Source organism: Pseudopodoces humilis, chromosome 2, assembly GCF_049639895.1.
Source record: "Pseudopodoces humilis isolate 2021_Gansu_Grassland_sample_001 chromosome 2, ASM4963989v1, whole genome shotgun sequence".
Taxonomy (NCBI): Eukaryota; Metazoa; Chordata; class Aves; order Passeriformes; family Paridae; genus Pseudopodoces; species Pseudopodoces humilis.
In genome coordinates, this window is record NC_142201.1 from 472,405 (window position 1) to 492,542 (window position 20,138).

Consider the following 20,138-nt stretch of genomic DNA (forward strand, 5'->3'; position numbering starts at 1 on the left):
CTTTGAAGCGGGCGGGATTCGCGGTGTTCCCCGGCGGGGCGGCGATTCCCGGGGGAGAGGCGGGGAGAACATGGGGATCAGGGACGGGATCAGTGTCCGTCACCGGCCACAGGCAGCGCCGGGAGCGGGGCGGTGCGGGAGGGGGCACAGCACGCGCCGTGCCCGGAGGCAAGATGGCGGCGGCGGCCTCAGCGGGGCGGGGCGCGCGCGGCGGGCGCGGGAAGCGGCGGGAGCGGAGCTGCCGGGAGGGACGAGAGGGACCGAGGGGACTGAGGGGGCTGAGGGGGGCTGAGGGGGGCTGAGAGGAACTGAGGAGGAACCGCCGCCGCCATGCACGTCGTGAAGCGAGGTGAGCGCTCCCCCCGCTGCTCGGGGGGTCACGCACGGCAGCGAGTGGCGGGGATAGCGGGCACTGCCCTGCCCAGGGCACCCCGGCTGCGGGCTTGGGACCCCCCGGCTTTAGGGGTCCCTAATGGCACCTGGAGGGGAGTCCCTGCCCCATTCTGGGGTTCCCTCCGCTTTGGGGTCCGTTGCATGGCACCCCAGGTAAGCAGATGGGAATCCCCCCATTTTGGAAGGGTCCCTCGTGGCACTCCTCAGCTTTGGGGTACCTACGGCACACGGTGCGGCCGGGTGAGACCCCCTTTGGCTTTGGGGTCCCCCTCACGGCACCCAGAGGGAGCAGAGGGGGAGCCCCTTTCCCTCAGGGGGGTCCCACGGGAGAAGATGGGACCTGGTGGGAGGAGATGGGCTCCCCTCGGTTTGGGGGGAGCCCAGAGTGAGGGATGAGACCTCACGCTTGCTTGGGTCCCATGGCAGGAGCTTTGGGCTCGGTCCCCACCCCTTTGGTCCCAGGGGTCTCCAAGCTGAGGTGGGGGTGACCCTCAGCTGGGTCCCCACCCTGGGAATTGGTTTGTGCAGTTTTTGCTGGGAATTCCTGGGGTGGAGGGGGAGCCTCCCCTTTCCTTGTACCCCACCCAAGTAGGCTGTTCCTGGTGATTCCCACACCAAATTCCCCCACAGGAGGGGCTGGGCAGGGGCACTCTGTGCCACACTGGTTCTTACTGGGCAGCACTGGTGTGGTGTGTCCCCAGATGGGCGCCAGGAGCGGGTCATGTTCGACAAGATCACGTCGCGCATCCAGAAGCTCTGCTACGGCCTCAACGCCGACTTCGTGGATCCCGTGAGTCCCACCCTGCCCTGGCCCCGACTTCTCCTGGGCAAAAGCCCAGTGGAAACCCAGGCAGGAATTCCCAGGGTGTCCTGGGCTGGATTTGAGGGTTCCTGTTCCCACTCAGGATGGTCTGTGATTCCGTGAACTCTTGGCAAACACATCCAGAACATGTTTGTTGGAATTGTGTTCTGAGGGGTTTTGCTTCCCAGCTGCAGAGACCCTGGAGGGGAAAATCTCCTTTCCCTGCTGTAGATCCTTTTCCTCTCAAACCTTGTGGAAACTTTTTTTTTTTTTTAAATAGTTTTGTTGCTCCAGTTCCCGTATTTTGGATTTGGTAGGTTGCTCCCAGCATCAGTCTGCAAAGCTGGAGCAATGCCACATGGAAGTAGCTCTGGATCCCGTCCTGGTCAAACTAGGACAGCATTCCCTGCCAGTGCCACATCCCTGCTTGTTTTTCTGAGCTGATTTGGGCTGGACATTGATCCCACTCAGGGAAGCTTCTCCTTCCAAAGCCTGTGTCCAGGATGACTCCCTGTTGGATCCACTGATGTCTGTGAGATTTCTGTGCAGGACTCAGACCCAGCGTGGCCATTCGCAGTCACCAGTTAAGGCTCTTCCCATCTCCCAGGTTCTCATGGTCCATTCTCTGAAATTCCACCTGTCAAACAGTTGCCATTGGTCCTGTACCCAACAGTCTTTGGGATGGACAGCAGGAGGAGGACACTGCTGACCACAGCATGAAGTGTCCTGACTTGTCCCCAGTGACTGGGAGTCGGTGCTGAGGACAGAAGTGAAATTCCGAGTCCTTGTGCCCCTGAATTGTTACTTATTCTGCAGTCGTGTGTGACCTCTTTCCCTGGAGCTCAGTTTCTCCTTTGGGACTTGGATCTGCTTGTGCCAGAAGCTTCCCAGGCCAGCAGTGACCCTCCCACACCCTGTGCCAGTGCTCCCAGGGAGGCTGGAAATCTCACCAGTTCTGCAAAGGTTCCCTAGAGACTGGTCAATCCTATTGCCTGGAAACCATCCTTACACAGAATCCCAGACTGGTTTGGGTTGGAATGGGCTTTCAAGCCCACCCATTCCCACCCCTGCCATGGCAGGGCCACCTCCCACTGTCCCAGGAGCTCCCAATGTCCAGCCTGGCCTTGGGCACTGCCAGGGATCCAGGGGCAGCCCCAGCTGCTCTGGCAATTCCATCCCAGCCCCTGCCCACCCTGCCAGGGAACAATTCCTGCCCCAGATCCCAAGATCCAGCCCTGCCCTCTGCCACTGGCAGCCATTCCCTGGCTCCTGGCCCTGCAGCCCTTGGCCCCAGTCCCCATCCTGGAGCATTCCCAGCTCCCCCAGCCCGGTGTTCCCGTTTGCTTTCCCTGTCCTGGAGCATTCCCAGCTCCCCCAGCCCGGTGTTCCCGTTTGCTTTCCCTGTCCTGGAGCATTCCCAGCTCCCCCAGCCCGGTGTTCCCGTTTGCTTTCCCCATCCCACGCGGTGCTGCGGGCGCTGGGATCCACCCGGGGCTCCCTGACGTCGGGCATTTCCCTCCTGCAGGCCCAGATCACCATGAAGGTGATCCAGGGGCTGTACAGCGGGGTCACCACGGTGGAGCTGGACACTCTGGCCGCAGAGACCGCGGCCACGCTGACCACCAAGCACCCCGACTACGCCATCCTGGCCGCCCGCATCGCCGTCTCCAACCTGCACAAGGAGACCAAGAAAGTCTTCAGTGGTGGGTGAACGTCTCCAGCTGCTGGGGGGAGAGACAGAGTGGGAGGTTTGGAGCACAGAAATATGGAAATCGCTCAGGTGGGAGTTCCTGAGGGCCCAGGCTGGCAGGAAATGCCATGGAGATGAACCCCACGAGTTCCCAAGGCAAATGGAATTGCCTGGTTTATGAAAAGCAATTGTAGAAATGGAATGGTAAAAAATGCAATGGATTGAGATCAGGTTGTGCCCACTTTCCTCCCCATTTGTTGTTTTTTACGGCGGGGTTTTGGCAGCATTTGTAAACGTTGTGTGTTGCTCAGGCTGACAGTGTGAGCAGAGGAGCAGTTGTGTGTTTGAGGGGCTGGAGGGGGTTATTCCTGAGGGTGGGCATTCCTGCCATGCCCATCCCTCAACCCCAGTGCCAGAGACAGGCCTGGACGTGTCCTGCTCACATCCCTCTCCCTTGCAGATGTGATGGAAGATCTCTACACCTACATCAACCCTCACAACGGGAAGCACTCCCCAATGATCTCCAAGGAGACTCTAGACATAGTTCTGGCCAACAAAGATGTAAGTACTGGGGTTTTTTTCACTTCTGAACTATTGCACTCAATCGTGAAGACTTCAATAAAATTTGCTTTTCTTATTTTTTTAGCAAACCATGTTTGCAAAAAGCCAACACAGAAACCAGTGCAGGGAATGAGTGGAGAGTGTAAGAGGGGATGTAGGAGTTTTCTTTCTCTGTGGATGTTTTTGTAGTAAAATTTGTTTTCTTGGATGTTCCAATTGCAATGATCAGCACAAGCAATTAATTTGAGAAGAAGTACCTTGTCCTGGAGGTACAGCACAGGAGGGAGAGAAGAGATTTGGGTTCAGTTTCCAGGTCATTCCAGGTCTGTGTTCTGACCAGGAGGTTCCTTTTGTCCTTTGGTTCTGTGTTTTGTTTGTTTTTGTCCAATTAGATTTCAGTAAATTCAGCCAAAAACTGGGTGAGAAAAGGTTGTTGAAGCTGAGGGAAGTGCTGTTCCCTCTTCATTGCTGTGCTGGGGTGTCCCTCACACCCCAGAGCTTTGGGGCCAGCAGGGATAACATTGTTACACCTTGTAAAAGTCACTTTTGGTATTTCCTGCCAGCGCCTGAACTCTGCCATCATCTACGACAGAGACTTCTCCTACAACTACTTTGGCTTCAAGGTAAAGAGCACATTGCTCCTGGCTCTGTTGGGAAGGGTGGGAATGCTTTGGAATCGTCTGGGCTGGGGCACAGGAGGAGGTGGGACATCAGAGGGGGCTGTGAAGATGAAGGGACCTGCGCAAAGCAGCTGCCCAGTGGGATAAATCATGGAGTTTCCTTGCTGCTGGAATATTCTAACAGTTGGGCTTGGCTTCCAGCACATCACACTGATGCCATTCCTAAAGGAAATACTCTGATAAGCCCAAGGAGGGATTTTTGCTTTTCCCCTTGTTCAGGGGCAGCTCTCAGTGTGTCCTCCACACGTTGATGCTGGAACAGCTCCCCAGCAGCCCAGGGGCTGCTCTGCTGCCCTCACTCCCAGCTCAGTTGTGCTGCTGTGCTTTGGCTCTGACTGGGGCTCAGGGTCTGGAGGGATCCAGAGAGCTCCACTCTCTGGAATCCAAAGCACTGTTGGAATCTTCCAGTGGACTTGTGTAGTTTCAGTCATTAATCACCTAATTAAGCTAATGAAGAGAGCAGCAGCAGCATGCAAGGGTGGTGAGGCCTGGGACGAGGGGTGTGGAGGTAACTGAGTTTGGAGTTAACAAATTCAAACCTGGAGTTTAAAACTCAAACCTGCCTGTCTGCTAAAATCCATCCTCTCTTTTAAAGACTCTGGAACGCTCCTACTTGCTGAAAATCAACTCCAAAGGTAAGGGCTGGTCCTAGTGCTGAGCACTTCTTGAAAAATTGGAGTTAATTTAAATTAAATTGAAGCTGAGTTTAGGTACTTTTCTGTCAGTGATGCAGGCCCTTGGCTTGGATATCCTGGGACACCAGAAGGGTCAGAGATAATTTATAATACCATAAAGCTGAAACATAATTAGATTCTGGAGTGCATATTTGATTTGGATTTAACTGTTAATACAGGTGGGGTTTTTCCCTCCTCCATGAGAGCAGTTGAGCACTGGAGCAGATTTTTCCTTGAGTTTTTCAAAGCCTGATGGGATGCAGTCCTGGATAACCAGGCCTGGTGCTCTTCTCAAGCAGGAGTTGGGCTGGAGAGCTCAAGTTCCTTCCAACCCAAATCACTCTGGGATTCCTTGTAAACTCTGGCTCCAAAGTGTCCCACTGCAGCGTTTGGAGCTTCCTGCTGTGACCTCTGTGACTGGCACATGGAGTCTCCTTGTGCCTTGGCATCCCAAAATCCCCCTGCCCTGGGCTGAGCCCCAGCGTGGGCAGCAGGAAAGGGATTGGGATTGTGCCCGGAGACCCCTGAGGTGAGACCCCACCTGCAGAGCTGCCCCAGCCCTGGGACCAGCCCAGGGAGCAGCTGGAGCTGCTGGAGAGAGCCCAGAGGAGGCTCCAGGATGAGCAGAGGGATGGAGCAGCTCTGCTGGCAGGAAAGGCTGGCCCAGCTGCCATTGTTCAGCCTGGCCAGGAGAAGCTTTGGGCTGAGCTCAGGGTGGCCTTGCAGGGCCTGAAGGAGCCCCAGGAAAGCTGGAGAGAGACAATTGCCAAGGGCTGCAGGGCCAGGAGCCAGGGAATGGCTGCCAGTGGCAGAGGGCAGGGCTGGATCTTGGGATCTTGGGCAGGAATTGTTCCCTGGCAGGGTGGGCAGGGGCTGGGATGGAATTGCCAGAGCAGCTGGGGCTGCCCCTGGATCCCTGGCAGTGCCCAAGGCCAGGCTGGACATTGGGAGCTCCTGGGACAGTGGGAGGTGTCCCTGCCATGGCTGGGGGGCTCTGGGTGGGCTCTGAGGCCCTTCCCAAGCTGCCCCATGGAACTGGCTGCTCTGTGTCCCTGCAGTTGCTGAACGCCCCCAGCACATGCTGATGAGGGTGTCTGTGGGCATCCACAAGGCCGACATCGACGCTGCCATCGAGACCTACAACCTGCTCTCGGAGCGCTGGTTCACCCACGCCTCGCCCACGCTCTTCAATGCGGGCACCAACCGCCCCCAGCTCTCCAGGTGCTCTCCCTCTCTCTCCTGCACCCTGGGCACCAGCATCGCTCAGGGGTCACATCTGCTCAGCTGAGACGCTTGCACGGCCTCTGAAATGAGCAGCTGAGTTTCTGTCTGTGTTGATGAAGTTTAGAGCAGCTGCTGTCGCGTTAGGGCTGTACTGGGGAAAAGTACCCAGGTTTCTGTAAACTCTAGAGATAATGGAAACCTTTGCATGGCTCTGTTATATTGGAAAGTTCCTGATGTGCATGGTCTGCTGCAAGTTACCAGGTGACTCCTGGTAGTTGTTCTCTAAAAGCAGAAAGTGTAACTGATAGGTTTTTGATATTATATATATATATCAGGAAAAGGATTATATTTTATAAAGATTTGTATCAATGTGTTGGGAAAAGGCTCTTCTTTCCCCAGAGGCTGCTGGCACTGCCCAGGCTCCCCAGGGAATGGGCACGGCCCCGAGGCTGCCAGAGCTCCAGGAGCATCCAGGGATGCCCAGGCTGGGCTTGTTGGGGGGTCTGGGCAGGGCAGGGGGGCACTGGGGGATCCCTGGGGTTTCATTCCCACTCAGGATATTCTGGGATTCTGGGATTAAAAATGTTTGATAGCAGAGGTATCAGCAGTACAAGTACTGCTCCTGATGTTTTCTGTTTTGTCCTTTATTCCACACCGGTGCGATTGCTTTGTGGAGCACGCCAAAGGTCCCATGTTTGCCCTGGTTTTAGCAGCCTGGTGAAACACAACTTTTCCTTTGTCCACTGAAACCATTTGTTTCTTTCAGCTGCTTCCTGCTGTGCATGAAGGACGACAGCATCGAAGGCATCTACGACACCCTGAAGCAATGTGCCCTCATCTCCAAGTCTGCTGGGGGCATTGGCCTGGCCGTGAGCTGCATCCGTGCCACGGGCAGCTACATTGCTGGGGTGAGTGCCCAGCACAGGGACCCTGCTGCTCCCAGGAAATGCCCTCACACTGCTGCCTGTCTCTCAGTTCACAGCACTGAGCCTCCCTCACTAGTCCCTTGGCCTAAGGCAGGAAGGTTGGTTTTCCTCGGTGTTTTGGCTTCCTAATAGAAACCCTTCCTAAAAGAGGATCTCATTATTCCACTGTTTGGTCAGACAGTTCCAATGTTTATCTATTAACAGCCCAGGGACTTGTGCCGTGGCCCTTTGCCTTTCTGTGTCTCTAACTGCCCCAGACTGTCTGTGGATGTGTGTTTGGGGTTTCTTGTCACAGTGTGTGTCAACCCAGCAAGCCTTTAGGTGGAAAGAGGTTAGGAGAGCCATTTATTAACTCTGGGATGTGTAGCTGATATACAGGTTTTTGTCAGAAAAGGAGTGGGGAAGGGACTAGAAGCAATTGGTGGTGATCAGTATTAGAGCTCTGCAGACTGAGGAAAGACCCACAGGAAATGCAGGGAGCTGCTTTTACTGATGTTTCTCCTGTGCCCCTGCAGACAAACGGGAATTCCAACGGGCTCGTTCCCATGCTGAGGGTGTACAACAACACCGCCCGCTACGTGGATCAAGGTGGAAACAAGGTACCTTAACCCAGGCTGCAGAGGGGAGCCTGGGCTGATGGGGGAGCTTCCACACTGGGAAGGGTTGTGCCATCAACATCAGGCAGCTGATGCAGTGGTTGTGGGTGACACATAATCATAGAAGGGCATTTTTCCCCTTGTGTTGGTCCCTGGTGTTCCCCTGGTGTTGCCCCCACAGTTCCCAGCTCGTTTGGGGTGTTGTGGGCACTCAGGAGCAGGGCAGGAGGTTTCTCTCCAAGGACAGTTCTGATCTGCACTGTGTTCTGTGTCCCAGAGACCCGGGGCTTTTGCCATCTACCTGGAGCCATGGCACTTGGACATCTTTGAGTTCCTGGACTTGAAGAAGAACACTGGGAAAGAAGAGCAGCGAGCCAGGGACCTGTTCTTTGCGCTCTGGATCCCTGATCTCTTCATGAAGCGAGTGGAAACCAATCAGGTGAGAACTTGGCTGGCACAGAAAAGGCCTAGGAGTGGAGGAGCAGCCCTGCAAGGAGCTCAGGAAGGGCTGCAGAGCTGCTTTGCTCCTTGTCCCTTCCAGGACCTTCCTGGAAGAGCTGCTGCACCTTGTTTGAGAACTTGGCTGTGCAGGTGGAGAATGGAGCTGGACAACTCCAGCTCGGTGTTTTGCTCCTGGGCTTAATCTTACAGCCCATGACTTGATCTTGGACTGTTGGGCTATTTTGACTCTGGGGTTTCCTTAAAGCATCAACGTGTTCTCAGTAAATTGTTCTTCTTGTGCCTGCTTGTATTTCACAGAATCCCAGACTGGCTTGGCTTGGGAGGGACCCCAAATCCCACCCATTCCCACCCCAGCCATGGCAGGGACACCTCCCACTGTCCCAGGAGCTCCCAATGTCCAGCCTGGCCTTGGGCACTGCCAGGGATCCAGGGGCAGCCCCAGCTTTAATTAACAGAGTGCCTAAAGATTTCCTGGGAATATTTTTCCCCCTTACAGGACTGGTCCTTAATGTGCCCGAATGAGTGTCCTGGCCTGGATGATGTCTGGGGAGAGGAATTTGAGAAGCTCTATGAGAGGTAGGAAGAGTGAGCAGACCTGTGAGTGGTGCCATGCTCTCCCAGAGCTGCCTGTGTCCCGTGGGATCCAGGGCTGTGGCACAGGTAGAGGTGGCCACTGGGCTCCCTGTCTGATAAAATGTGAAGATGGGGATGTGTCCTTCACAATGTGACCTGTCAGGGTGGAGCTGTGTGTGAGTGACATTTGAGATGTTGGAGGGACAGTGTCCCTGCTGGAGCACTCAGAGCGCTCTGTGGAATTGCTGTTCCTGCTGTGGTGGAAGATTTGTGTCCCTTCAACAAGGGCAGTGCTGCTGCCCTGCCGTGAGGGCTCCCCGTGCAGAGCTGAGCTCAGGGCCTTGGTGCCCCAGAGCCCGAGGGGTTAAAAGGGCTGTCCCTGCTCCTGGGGGCTCTGGGGCTGACGGGGCTCCGCGCGTGTTGCAGCTATGAGCGGCAGGGCCGCGTGCGCAGGGTGGTGAAGGCCCAGCAGCTCTGGTACGCCATCATCGAGTCCCAGACCGAGACTGGCACCCCCTACATGCTCTACAAGGACTCCTGCAACAGGAAGAGCAACCAGCAGAACCTGGGCACCATCAAGTGCAGCAACCTGTGCACCGAGATCGTGGAGTACACCAGCAAGGAGGAGGTGGGTGCACAACGGGAGCTCGGAGCCTTGGGGAGCCTGGCAGTGCTCCTGTGGCAGCGCTCTGGGATGTGTCTGGATGCTGCCTGGGGAAGGGAACAGGCAGCTGAGAAACCCCTGACCTGAGTACTCACAGCTCTTCTACTGACTGTGGGTTCCCTTCCCACTCCTGGGGAGGATTTGGGATGACACAAGACATCCTTCAGAGGAAAAACGACAAAGAACAAATCCGGCTTGGAAATTCCTTCCAACCCAGACCCCTCTGGGATTCTGTGTGAGGATGGTTTCCAGGCAGTAGGACTGACCAGGACAGGATTTTTCCAATTTCTACTGGACTATCCTGAATGGTCATTACCTTTTGCACAGCTTCTGACCTGTCAGAGGGCCGAGGGGTGCGCTTTGCCAGCCTGGCAGGTGCCCTGGTGGGTTGTTTCCGTGCAGTTTGGGGCAGAGCTGGGTGTTCTTGGCCCGTTCCCAGCCGGTGTCTGCCCACAGGTGGCCGTGTGTAACCTGGCCTCCATCGCCCTGAACATGTACGTGACCCCCGAGCACACCTATGACTTCAAGAAGCTGGCTGAGGTCACCAAGGTCATCGTCCGAAACCTCAACAAAATCATTGATATCAACTACTACCCTGTGCCAGAGGTGAGTGCTGGGCTGGGGCAGGGCTGAATCCTGCCCACAGCAATCCCAGAGCAGGCTGGGACACAAGGAATCACAGGGGAACTCCACAGGCCTGTTGGGAGCCTCCTGAACCACCTGTTGCCAGGTGGGACCTGTCAGTGCCTGCCTCAGCTTCAACCCAGAGCACTCCTGCAGCAAAGCACTTGTGGGAAAGCTTCCCACTCTGGTTCTGCCATGGGAGTTTTTTCATGTGCGAGGATTTCCACAGAGCACTGACCGGCAGTGGGAACAGGGTGGGAAGTGGAACAGGGAGAAGGATTCTGGAAAGATCCTGAGATCATTTTGGTTGGTTTTACAACTCCCTGACAAGGTGGGGGCAGCCAGGTGGGGATCAGGCTCTGCTCCCAGACAGGAGGGGAAAGGACACGAGAAAATGGCCTTGGCCTGTGGCAGGGGAGGTTAAGGTGAACATTAGGAAAAATTTCTTAATGGAAGGGGCTGTCCAGGCCTGGCACAGACTGCCCAGGGCAGCGGTGAAGTCCTCATCCCTGGAGGGGATTTAATATCCATGTGGATGTGGCACCTGGGAACATGGTGGCCTTGCCACTGCTGGGGAACAGTGGCACTTGGTGGGCTCAGAGGGGTTCCAACCTCATGATTCTGTGATTCTGCTTGTTAAATGTCTTCATTTATCAGAACGTGCTGAGTGCTCACTTCTAAATCCTGGCTCCCTTTGGGTTAAACAATCACAGTCTGTGCTGAGGTCAAACAAACTCAGCCTGGGCCTCAGCAGACGGTGTCAGGGTGTGTGGTGTGTGGATGCAGAGCTCACGGCACGCTGCAGCAGGAGGTTCTGCTCCCAGAGCCCCTCCCCAGCCGTGCTGGGCTGACCCCTGTCTGTCCTCGCAGGCCGAGCGCTCCAACCGCCGGCACCGCCCCATCGGCATCGGCGTGCAGGGCCTGGCTGACGCCTTCATCCTCATGAGGTTCCCCTTCGAGAGCGCCGAGGCACAGCGCCTCAACCAGCACATCTTCGAGACCATTTACTACGGGGCCCTGGAGGCCAGCTGTGAGCTGGCCAGGGAGCACGGCCCCTACCACACCTACGAGGGCTCTCCGGTCAGCAAGGGGGTGAGTGCCAGGGACCGGCACAGGGAAACGCTCTGGAGAGCTGATCCTGTGCCTGGGCTGCTGCAGAGACCTGCAGGGACCTGGTTCATGGCCAGGGGAGCTGAGTCAGCCGTGCCCTGGAGCCAGGAGGGACATCCCTGTGTGGGGACACCGGGGCCACCAGCACCGGCCAGAGGGGAGGGACTGTCCCGCTCTGGGCTGGGGCAGCCTCACCTCCAGTGCTGGGGACAGCTCTGGGGGGCTCAAGAAAAGATCAGAAGCTGTTGGAAAGTGTCCAAAGGAGGGAGACGGGGATGGGGAAGGGTCTGGAGGGGCCCCACGAGGTCACTGGGTCGGTTCAGCCTGGAGGAGCCTGAGGTCAGAGCTCCCCGGGGCTGCAGCTCCTCCCGAGGGGCAGCGCAGGGACAGCTCCGGGCTCTGCTCCTGCCACAGGGACAGCAGCAGGGAGCGGCTGCAGCTGGCCCAGCAGGGATTTAGGTTGGCTTTTAGGGCAAGGCTCTTCTTTCCCCAGAGGCTGCTGGCACTGCCCAGGCTCCCCAGGGAATGGGCACGGCCCCGAGGCTGCCAGAGCTCCAGGAGCATCCAGGGATGCCCAGGCTGGGCTTGTTGGGGGGTCTGGGCAGGGCAGGGGGGCACTGAGGGATCCCTGGGGGTCCCTCCAGCTCAGGACATTCTGGGATTCTCTGATTGGAAAAGACAAGCAGCCTGTTGCTGGCCGTGCCCTGGAGCAGTTACAAGATGGAGTGTTTGCTAGGTCATACTGGAGCTTCACTGAGATCTAATTGAAGAGAAGAATTAAGAGAAATAACAGGTCCATTTCCAATGGGATTTATAAAACATGGAGGAAAGAGTGCCCTCTGTGATTTGGACCAAACTGTGTTCCTCAGATCCTGCAGTATGACATGTGGAATGTCACCCCCTCTGACCTTTGGGACTGGAAGGCTTTGAAGGAGAAGATTGCCAAGTGAGTAACCCTGTGCAGTTTGTGGGAGATGTCAGATGAAACCCAGACTGAGTTGGGAGGGACCTCAGAGCCCACCCAGTGTCCCCCTGCCATGGCAGGGACACCTCCCACTGTCCCAGGAGCTCCCAGCCCCAGTGTCCAGCCTGGCTTTCATATGAGTGTGGTATGTTCTGTCTGCTAAAGGCAGGGTCCAAGTGTGACAGCAGCCCCCACCAGCAGATCTTTCCTCTGAGCTGTTTTTTGGGTGGCTTTCTCTCATTTTTGTCCTTCCAAGGCTGAGGAGCCCACCCTCACTGCTCTGCTTTAGCTGCCCTCTAATTCCATTTCGGATGCATCCAGCAGGAAGATTTGTGTTCCCATTAAATGAGGAGTGAGCCATGAGCTGGCCCTGGGGGCTCTTCCCTGCTGCTAGGGAGAAGCTGAGCCTTGAACATCCTGAAGACAGGAATCACTGAGGTGTGGAGTGCCTGGCAGGGACTAATGCTGTTTTTTTGCTCCAATTTTTAAATCTGTCTCCTGTCCTGTGTGTGAAGAAGTTTCAGCCTCTCTGTGGGCTGCTGGTTCAGTTCTGCCTCAGGGCTGTGGATTGTGCAGTGCCTGGCAGATTGTCTCCCCTGCACCCCATGCCACGACTGAATCATTTGGGAAAGCCTCTGATGAAGGATGGGAATAGCAAAGCCCCTGATTCCACTTCCCCTTGAGCCACAGTGCCAGTTCAGTGGTGCTTCCCTTTCCCTGTGAGCCATGTGAGGCTTTGCAGGTTTCCCACTGCTCTTTCCTGTCCTGCCTCCCTGACTTGGCGTGTTGTCCCCAGGTACGGTGTCAGGAACAGCCTCCTCATTTCCCCCATGCCAACAGCCTCCACTGCCCAGATCCTGGGCAACAACGAGTCCATCGAGCCCTACACCAGCAACATCTACACACGCAGGGTGCTCTCGGGGGAGTTCCAGGTGAGCTCTGGGGACAGCTGTGCTCTTTCCTGCCTTTTGTGACTGAGGAAGACAAGGGGAGGCCTGACACCTGGGGGCTCAGTTCAGCTGGGTGTTTGTGTCCAGGCTCCAAGGGGAGCGCTGGGTGCTGCAGGAGTGCAGCTCCGTGTGTTCCACAGTCACTGTGGAATTGGTGAAATCAAACAAGTGCTGCTTTTGTCTGGGAAGATCCTTCGTGGAGCCTCAGTGGGCTGCAGGAATAACTGCTGAGGGGGTTGGTGATGTGATGGAAGGGACATGGGAAGAGTTGAGGCCATGGTCTTGAGAACAAAGCACTCAGGGGTCTGAAGGGGCCAGGGAAATGCTCCACAGGCTCCAAGGGGTTGGTCACATAGGAAAGGGAGTGAAACAAGTTCTGGAGGCTGCAGTTAGCAAAGACCCCTCTGGACACAAGGGGAGGCTGTCCCTGTTTGGGAGGTGTGTCCATCCCCTCCGGGGTGCCTCAGTGCTCTCCATTCCTCCTGGCTGCAGGGTCACCCCAGACAGGAGGATCACTGCCCTGCCTCCCTGTGCAGGGCTGGGGACAGGGACCCCAGTCCCACCTGGTAAAGGTGGCTGTGTTTTCTTCCCAGTTCTCAGCCTGCCCCTGCTCTGTTCTTTCCCCTCCTGACATCAGTCTTGATTGTTTGCACCCTTGGTTAGGAACTCGGGTTGTGGCCAGTGCCCCTGCAACAGCAAGATCTCTTCTTCTCCCATCTCTTGGAGTTCCTCATGCAGGGCAGTTCCATACAGCCCCCTTTCTAATTTGCCATGTCCAGCAGGATCCCAGGATGGTTTGGAGGGACCTTAAAGATGGTGTAGTGGCAGCTCCTGCCATGGGCAGGGACACCTTCCACTATCCCAGGCTGCTCCCAGCCCCATCCAGCCTGGGACACTTCCAGGGGAGAGTCTGTCAGGAAAGAGCAGGACCTTGTTCAACCATTTAAAAACCTTTGGCTTCTCCCCCCCCCAGGTTGTGAATCCCCACCTGCTGAAGGATCTCACGGAGAGGGGCCTGTGGAACGAGGAGATGAAGAACCAGATCATCGCCCACAACGGCTCCATCCAGGTACAGGGGGAGCAGGGCAGGGACTCCTGCCAGGCAGGTCCTTTTCAGGAAGGTGGTAAAGGGGTGATTAGGGAACATCCTGAGCTGGAAGGGATCCCCCAGTGCCCCCCTGCCCTGCCCAGACCCCCCAACAAGCCCAGCCTGGGCATCCCTGGATGCTCCTGGAGCTCTGGCAGCCTCGGGGCCGTGCCCATTCCCTGGGGAGCCTGGGCAGTGCCAGCAGCCTCTGGGGAAAGAAGAGCCTTGCCCTGGTCTCCAGTACATGGATTCATGTAACTGCTGTGGGGGAGCAGAGGGTGTTTGCAGACACAGGATGTCCAGAGGAGGCCACCAAGTTATCAGAGGGATGGAGCACCTCTCCTCAGAGGCTGACAGATTTGGGATTGTTCAGCCTGGAGAAGAGAAGGCTCCAGGGTGACCTCATTGTGGCCTTCCAGGAGCTAAAGGAGCCCCAGGAAACATGGAGAGAGACCATTCCCAAAGAATGCAGGGCCAGGAGCCAGGGAATGGCTGCCAGTGGCAGAGGGCAGGGCTGGATCTTGGGATCTTGGGCAGGAATTGTTCCCTGGCAGGGTGGGCAGGGGCTGGGATGGAATTGCCAGAGCAGCTGGGGCTGCCCCTGGATCCCTGGCAGTGCCCAAGGCCAGGCTGGACATTGGGAGCTCCTGGCACAGTGGGAGGTGTCCCTGCCGTGGCAGGGGGGGATGAGATGAGCTTTAAGCTCCATCCCAACCCAACCCAGTCTGGGATTCTGTGTTTGGATTCAGGGATAGAACTCAGCTGTGCAGGCCTCAGTTCCAGTCAGGATTGCTGGAGCCCTGGCAATCACTGAAGAATTCCATGTTCTAAATAGGGACATGTGGGCACTCAGTTCTTTCCTCCCTGGAAAACTCCTCCTGTTCCTTCCAGAACATTCCTGAGATTCCAGATGACCTGAAGCAGCTCTACAAGACAGTGTGGGAGATCTCCCAGAAAACCATCCTGAAGATGGCTGCAGACAGAGGGGCCTTCATCGACCAGAGCCAGTCCCTGAACATCCACATCGCCGAGCCCAACTACGGGAAGCTCACCAGCATGCACTTCTACGGCTGGAAGCAGGTGTGGGCAGGGCTGCATCACCTGGGGCAGGGCTGCATCCTCCTGGGGCATCACCTGGGGCAGGGCTGCATCACCTGGGGCATCACCTGGGGCAGGGCTGCATCCTCCTGGGGCATCACCTGGGGCAGGGCTGCATCCTCCTGGGGCAGGGCTGCATCCCCCTGGGGCAGGGCTGCATCCTCCTGGGGCATCACCTGGGGCAGGGCTGCATCCCCCTGGGGCAGGGCTGCATCACCTGGGGCAGGGCTGCATCCTCCTGGGGCAGGGCTGCATCACCTGGGGCAGGGCTGCATCCTCCTGGGGCAGGGCTGCATCACCTGGGGCAGGGCTGCATCCTCCTGGGGCAGGGCTGCATCACCTGGGGCATCACCTGGGGCAGGGCTGCATCCCCCTGGGGCAGGGCTGCATCACCTGGGGCATCACCTGGGGCAGGGCTGCATCCCCCTGGGGCAGGGCTGCATCACCTGGGGCATCACCTGGGGCAGGGCTGCATCCCCCTGGGGCATCACCTGGGGTTGGGGGCTTGTTCCCAAAAAGAAGAGCAGGACCTGGGACTGGGGGGGTTGTTCCCAGCAAATGGGGCCCGATAAGTTTGGTCCACGGGGACTGATAAGCTGTGGCACAGCAGGTTGGTGTCAGGGGTTCTGGGAAGGGCAGAGGGCTGTTTGCTACTGCCCCTGGAGTATCTGCAGAGCTGGGGGTGCCTGCCCTGCTGCTCCCAGCCCTGAGGCTCCCCCCGTGCCCCCAGGGCCTGAAGACTGGCATGTACTACCTGCGCACAAAGCCAGCTGCCAACCCCATCCAGTTCACCCTCAACAAGGAGAAGCTGCGGGAGCGCGAGAAGGCGTCCAGGGAGGAGGAGGAGAAGGAGAGGAACAAGGCAGCCATGGTGTGCTCCCTGGAGAACAGGGAGGAGTGCCTGATGTGTGGCTCCTAAGCCATTCCAGAGCCGTTCCACCTGCCTGGGGCTGCTGGGCTGGGAGCATCGGGAATGACGTGAGGATGCCGAGGGCTGGGGCTGGGAGGGGGTAGGGTAGCTTCCCCATGGCAGGGGTGGGGCACAGGGACGAGTGAGCATCGCTTTAGCAGCTGGGCTTCCCAGGGATTTCAGTGCTCTGGCCTTCCACGGAGCCCTGCGGGGCCGGGGAGGTGCTGGTGCCGCTCACGGGTCTGTCCTGGGCACGCCAGGCTGAGCCTTGCACTCTGCAAGGGCTGCTCCTCGTGTCCCACAGGGAGCACGGCTGGGAACCCCCCGGGCAGGTGTGTGCAGTGTCTGCCAGGCCACAGGAGCAGCTGGGGACACTGCTGCGGTGTCCCCACCCTGCCACAGCCTCCTCCCAGCGCTGCTCCCTCTCCTGGGCCCCTGCTCTGCCCTTTCCAGACAGCCTTTGGAGGGAGCAGACGGGTGGAGGGGGGTTCCTCCTGGCACTGCCTGCTCCTCCACCGGGGCTGGGAAAGGCAGAGCTGCTGCCCTGCATTTTATTCTGCATTAAATTCACTAATTTAGTCTAATTGTGCTCAGGCAGTTTCCTGGCAGGGGCCAGTGCTGTCCTTGGCCACGGCTCAGGTGCCATCCCGTGAGGGCCACATGCCACTGGTGAAGGTCACCTGCCATCTCTTTTCAGGGAGCTCTGTTCTCCACCCAGGTAGTTCTTAGATCTTTTAAACCCCTTATCAATGTCCTGCTCCTGCACTCGCTCCCTGCTCCAGCTCAGTGGGCTTCAGGCAGTTCTGCAGTATTTATTGAACCCCAATCCAAGCTCAATAAAAGCTGGAATGTGGCAGGAGCGAGTGGTGCTGTGATGGAAATGATCCCTGGGCTGCTGCTGCTGCTGCTGCTGCTGTGCCGCTTCCCCAGGGCCGGCGAGCGCCGCTCCCTGCGCACAGCACAGCCCCGAGCGCGGGGACAGCGGGGCCGGGACAGGGACAGCGGGGCCGGGACAGGGACAGCGGGGCCGGGACAGGGACTGCGGGGCCGGGACAGGGACTGCAGGGCTGGGACAGGGACTGCAGGGCCGGGACAGGGACTGCAGGGCCGGGACAGGGACAGCGGGGCCGGGACAGGGACAGCGGGGCCGGGACAGGGACAGCGGGGCCGGGACAGGGACTGCGGGGGGAGCGGCCTCAGCCGGGCCCGGTTCTGTCCCGGTGCTGGTGCCGGTCCTGGCCCGGTTCTCTCCCGGTTCTGGCCCGGCCCCGGTTCTGTCCCGGTTCTATCGCGGTCCCGGTTCTATCCCGGTCCCGGTTCTGGCCCGGTCCCGGTTCTGGCCCGGTCCCGGTTCTGTCCCGGTTCTATCCCGGTCCCGGTTCTGTCCCGGTTCTGGCCCGGTCCCGGTTCTGGCCCGGTCCCGGTTCTGTCCCGGTTCTATCCCGGTCCCGGTTCTGTCCCGGTTCTATCCCGGTCCCGGTTCTATCCCGGTCCCGGTTCTGGCCCGGTCCCGGTTCTGGCCCGGTCCCGGTTCTGTCCCGGTTCTATCCCGGTCCCGGTTCTGGCCCGGTCCCGGTTCTGTCCCGGTTCTATCCCGGTCCCGGTTCTGGCCCGGTCCCGGTTCTGGCCCGGTCCCGGTTCTGTCCCGGTTCTATCCCGGTCCCGGTTCTGGCCCGGTCCCGGTTCTGTCCCGGTTCTGTCCCGGTCCCGGTTCTGGCCCGGTCCCGGTTCTGGCCCGGTCCCGACTCTCCTGCAGTTCCGCTCGGCACCGCCGGGGGGCGCTGGTGGCGCGGCCGCAGCGGGGCCGGGGCCGGTGGGGCCGCGCCCCCCCCCCGTGTCCCGGGCTGAGCCCCCAGCGTCCCCAAATGTCCACAAACGTCCCCAAATCTCCCCAATGCTCCCCAAATGTCCCCGGACCTCCCCAAATGTCCCCAAGTGTCCCTGAACCTCCCCAAATGTCCCCAAACGTCCCCATATCTCCCCAAGTGTCCCCAAGTGTCTCCCAACGTCCCCAAATCTCCCCAATGCTCCCCAAATGTCCCCGAACCTCCCCAAATGTCCCCGAAGCTCCCCCAATGTCCCTGATCCCCCCCCAGATGTCCCCGGAGCTCCCCAGATGTCCCCTGATGTCTCCAGAGCTCCCCAGATGTCCCCTGATGTCCCCAGATGTCCCCGGAGCTCCCGGCCCGGCCCAGCTGTGGGTCCCGGTTTCCCCTGGCGGGCTGTGCCGCTCGGGTCGGACGGGGCTCCAGTTTCCCTGCAGGGAAATTCAGCTGGGACACACCGGGGACACGGCAGGGGGAAAGGGACACGGCACTGGGGACAGGACAGGGACACTGTGGACAGGACGGGGACAGGATGGGCACGTGGGGACAGGACGGGCACGTGGGGACAGGACAGGGGCTCTGGGGGACAGGATGGACACTGTGGGGACAGGACAGGATGGACTCTGGGGGACAGAATGGGCTCTGTGTCCTCGCCACTCCTTTGTGCCCAGGCTCTGGGGTCGCTGGGGCTGTCCCAGCTCGGCCAGGGGCTCCTGGCTCGGGATCCGCTGTTCCTGCCTTGGGTAAATGCTGAGATCTCAGAGCCAGGAGCTCCCCGGACCCTGCCCAGGTTTCCCCGGGGTCCCCTCTGCCGTGGCTGCTCCAGCAGCCCCGTGGCTCTGGGCTGTGGCTCTGGGATGTGGCTCAGGGATGTGGCTCTGGGATGTGGCTCTGGGCTGTGGCTCTGGGATGTGGCTCTGGGATGTGGCTCTGGGCTGTGGCTCTGGGCTGTGGCTCTGGGATCTGGCTCTGGGCTGTGGCTCTGGGATGTGGCTCTGGGATGTGGCTCTGGGATGTGGCTCTGGGATGTGGCTCTGGGATGTGGCTCTGGGATGTGGCTCTGGGATGTGGCTCTGGGATGTGGCTCTGGGATGTGGCTCGGGGCTGTGGCTCGGGGCTGTGGCTCGGGGCTGTGGCTCGGGGCTGTGGCTCGGGGCTGTGGCTCGGGGCTGTGGCTCGGGGATGTGGCTCGTGGTGGCCAACAGGCTGCACTGCTGCTCGCCAATCCCTTCCCTCCGCTCCAGGTACCGCCCTGGGGAGCCGGGGAAGGGCTCGAGTCCGGAAAAAGGGAACTTTGGGCAGGGTCACAAAGGAATGGGATCCTGTTACCTGTGTCCCTGGCTGAGCCTTTGGAGTTACCGGCTTGGGGAAGAGGCTGGCTTGTGTTTGTAAGCTGGGAAGTAACAGGGAATGAAAATAAAATAAAAATAAAGGCAGGATTTAATGGAGGCATTTCTTCAATGTCTTCAGGAGAGCCCTGGAGGGGCTGGAGCGTGTCCAGGGCAGGGAACGGAGCTGGGAAGGGGCTGGAGCCCCAGGAGGGGCTGAGGGAGCTGGGAAAGGGGCTCAGCCTGGAGCAAAGGAGGCTCAGGGGGCTCTTGTGGCTCTGCACAAGTCCCTGGCAGGAGGGGACAGCCGGGGGGGTCGGGCTCTGCTGCCAGGGAACAGGGACAGGAGGAGAGGGAACGGCCTCAGGCTGGGCCAGGGGAGGCTCAGGGTGGACAGCAGCAGGAATTTGCCCATGGAAAGGGAGCTCAGGCCTTGGCAGGGGCTGCCCAGGGAGCTTTGCAGTGCCCATCCCTGGAGGTGCCCAAGGAAGGGCTGGACGTGGCACTCAGGGCTCTGGGCTGGGGACAAGGTGGGCATCGGGCACAGCTGGGACTCCCTGGGCTGCGAGGGCTTTTCCAGCCTCGGGATCCTGGGATTCTGTGTCTGCTCCTATGGCTTATCCAGCAGCAAACACTGCAGGGAAAGGCTTGCAGGAACTAGTCTAAGTGTCATTTTTCTCTGGATGTGACCATTTTTAGGCACTTAGGGGAACAGACTCAGGTTTATTGCAGTTTATTGGATCCCAAATGCGCTTCCAGCAGCGATTCCCAACAAATCCACCTGGCACAAAGTGAGGAGCTGAAATACAGACTGAGAATGGGAAAATCTCCGTGTTTCAGGGAGCAGGTGGATCTTCAGAGAGCGGGAATGTTCCCAGCTGGAACAGCCTCACCCCTGTGTGTCATTCCTGGAAGTCAGAGGGAACAGTTCTGGAGAAAATTCCTTCTGCAGAATGAATAAAGCACAGTTAATGAATAAACACATTGTACAAACAT

General features: G+C 58.6%; 1 protein-coding gene across 1 annotated transcript; it reads left to right on the forward strand.

Moving 5' to 3' along the window:
- The first annotated feature begins 221 nt into the window (after window positions 1-221).
- RRM1 (ribonucleotide reductase catalytic subunit M1) lies at window positions 222-17,186 on the forward strand. The gene is made up of 19 exons (XM_005526586.3): window positions 222-349; window positions 1,095-1,183; window positions 2,721-2,898; window positions 3,346-3,446; window positions 4,010-4,069; window positions 4,722-4,761; window positions 5,859-6,021; window positions 6,791-6,932; window positions 7,466-7,549; window positions 7,824-7,985; window positions 8,505-8,584; window positions 9,008-9,209; window positions 9,702-9,851; window positions 10,740-10,961; window positions 11,849-11,925; window positions 12,740-12,875; window positions 13,867-13,962; window positions 14,872-15,060; window positions 15,809-17,186. Exons 1-19 carry the CDS (start codon window positions 331-333, stop codon window positions 15,995-15,997), a joined length of 2,379 nt encoding a protein of 792 aa, XP_005526643.1. The 5' UTR covers window positions 222-330; the 3' UTR covers window positions 15,998-17,186.
- Window positions 17,187-20,138: the final 2,952 nt, after the last annotated feature.

Coding starts and splice junctions, on each gene's coding strand:
- RRM1 (XM_005526586.3), top strand. Junction 8,585..9,007: donor TTTGAGAAGCTCTATGAGAG/GTAGGAAGAGTG, acceptor CGCGTGTTGCAG/CTATGAGCGGCAGGGCCGCG. Junction 12,876..13,866: donor TGCTCTCGGGGGAGTTCCAG/GTGAGCTCTGGG, acceptor TCCCCCCCCCAG/GTTGTGAATCCCCACCTGCT.